The sequence below is a fragment of the Nematolebias whitei genome, unplaced genomic scaffold (genome assembly GCF_014905685.2).
Source record: "Nematolebias whitei isolate Nwh7 unplaced genomic scaffold, NemWhi1 Nwh_scaf_6302, whole genome shotgun sequence".
NCBI classification, from domain to species: Eukaryota; Metazoa; Chordata; class Actinopteri; order Cyprinodontiformes; family Rivulidae; genus Nematolebias; species Nematolebias whitei.
Window position 1 is genome coordinate 1,085 of NW_023624847.1, and position 2,495 is coordinate 3,579.

Here is a 2,495-nt window from a genome sequence, read left to right on the forward strand (position 1 = left end):
CAATTTACAAGTTCTGCCTGCAGACCCAAACTGTGGATCTGGACCTGGCCTTGAAGGCGGACTATCTCAATTCCTCGTGGCATGTTTATGAAAAACAAAGACGCTTTGTCTGTCTCCTCAACCCTCCCTTCCCCAAGGCCGTGGACATGTGACAGAACCTTGACTGAGCTGGTGATAACAAACACCTCTTATCTGGACAATGGCTGAGGGGGGCTATGCTACGACCTTCCCTTAAAACTCAAGGCCTTCACCAGCCCCATATGTATCATGTCTGTTTATGTTGCTTTGCTGTGGTAGTTTTTTTTGATGCCTCAAACTGTGCCCTGCCTAGGACATAGTGTGAGAGATCTTTTTTAAAAATATAGCTTCTCTCCTCATGTTCCCTTTTTCTCATCTAAGCCTAAAAGTATTATTCCGAATAAGAATAAGAGGTTGCGCTTATGGCAGCAGCTTCATGCACTCAGTCCAATTTTTGGACGGCTGTACGGACATGTTCTCGTATCTCAGTGCAACGATAATAAAGCTTATTCTGATTCTGATTACTGAAGTGCTTTGGTTTCAGTAATTCATGATTACGTTAGTAAAACTAAAGCAAATGCTTATAACAATCGAAAATGTAGCCATCTTTAAATTATGCATTTATCCGTTGTTGCCGTTCGTGCCAGCTTTATCATCTCTAGAATGACAGTTTCAGTCTTTTCGTTGAAACCTCTAAAATAACTTTATGTAACTTTAACTTTAGATCTTAGAGTGTGTGTGGGGAATGATGCTCAGCTACTACCACACTAACTTTTAGCTCAGTATTTACAAAATTGCAGACAGTACAGCAGTGGTTGATGTTTCACAAACAACAATGAGTCCAGCTCAGTGTTGTATAACCTCAAAGTAATACTTCAGTGAAAGTACAAGTATCTTACCACAAAATTACTTGGGTAAAAGTTAAAATCTCCTTTAAAATTATTACTTGAGTAAAGGTCTTAAAGTATCTGATATTTAATGTACTTAAGTATCAAAAGTAAGTTTTTCATATAAAATGTACTTAAAGGAAGAGTATTAAGTAAAAGTGAATGGTTAGAATTTCCAAAACAACATTTATTGGGTGCAGTATCCAATGACAAAAACTTGGAAAGTTTGAACTGAACAATGAAAGATTGATCTTTAAAAAGTCTGATTCTAATGAAATGCATTCATTCAACCTTTATTAACCTTTATTAACAAAGCTGCTAGAAAGTCCACATTGTTGTGTAGTTGGCTTGTTTACTGAGCTAGATTCTCTTTGGTTATAGCTTCTTGCTTTCTGACTTTAATAGCTCCTATGCTCTTGAATGCACCATGGCTGTTCCAACGCTAGTGAACGCACCGCTCTGTGTAAAGTGCAGGGCTCAGATGGAGGGTTTTTTTCTCTCCCGACACAGACGGAGCCTTGTTGTTCAAGCTTTCTGTAGAGCCCACCCTGCAGCACATAACATTCAGCTTCTCCATCTTTGTGATGTAGAGGAGGGGCTCGATGACGCAGCTCAGATCCATGATGGAGAACACGATGATGCCGATGAAACAACGGTACTCAATATTGGTGTAAGCTGACACGAAGGGCATGGTGGCCACAGGAGTCAGATAGTTGACCACGATGATGGCCAGGTTTTTCAGCACCATCTTCAAGGCTTTCTTCTTCACTGGATGCATCACCTCCTTTCCTGCCACGGAGTGACGGAGAACCCAGATGACAGAGATGTTGCAGAAGACCATAACCGCAAATGCAAAGAGGATGACCCCGCCGAAGACGTCCGCCACGCTCATGATTCCAAGGATCGATTTTGTCAGGCTGTAGGGAATTATCAGAATCCAGACCACGACAGAAATGGCGATTCGGGCCATGTTGTCTCGGTATCTGGAGAAAATCACTGGGTTGACCACGGCCATGTAGCGATCGATGCAGATACACACCTGGGGTTACAGTCAGGAAGAAAGAAGAGTGATCTTATTAAATATTATGGCTTAGGTTCATTCATTCAACCTTTACTTATATAGGCTAGTCTCATTGAGCCACGAGGACTCATTTACAAGAGAGATCTCTTCCTTGACCTTAGGTGTCTAATATGTTGAAGCACAGCGATCCTAAATATTAGTCACAATTTAGGATACCGGTAATAAATAATTGTCTTTAGCCTGTCTTTAACAGGCTGTTATTTGAATGGGTTAGTTTGCACAAGTTTATTTTCACACACTCAAAATGTGATATAAATGGGTTATTACCTAAATTCTTAAATATTAAAACAAATAAATATACCACAATGGGTAATGAGTACCCACCGTATAACAGTTTTTGAACTTTTTAAGTGTGGCTCCAACATAACCTTTCATTAGTAAAATAAATAAACCTGAAGCTGTAAAATGGTTGTAAAGAGGGCTATAATTTAAAAAAAGTATATTTTTTCAGGTATATTTAGTTTGATTTGAAGATGACATCACAACAAGAGAAAATTCTAAGCACTTAC

General features: G+C 39.4%; 1 protein-coding gene across 1 annotated transcript; it reads right to left on the reverse strand.

Annotated features, from left to right (window-relative positions):
* Nucleotides 1-1,347: 1,347 nt before the first annotated feature.
* LOC119429726 (G-protein coupled receptor 35-like) lies at nucleotides 1,348-1,944 on the reverse strand (the record flags this gene model as incomplete). Its single annotated transcript, XM_037697295.1, has 1 exon — nucleotides 1,348-1,944. A coding segment is annotated over one exon (597 nt), but the record flags the coding sequence as incomplete, so codon positions are not given.
* Between the last annotated feature and the right edge of the window lie 551 nt (nucleotides 1,945-2,495).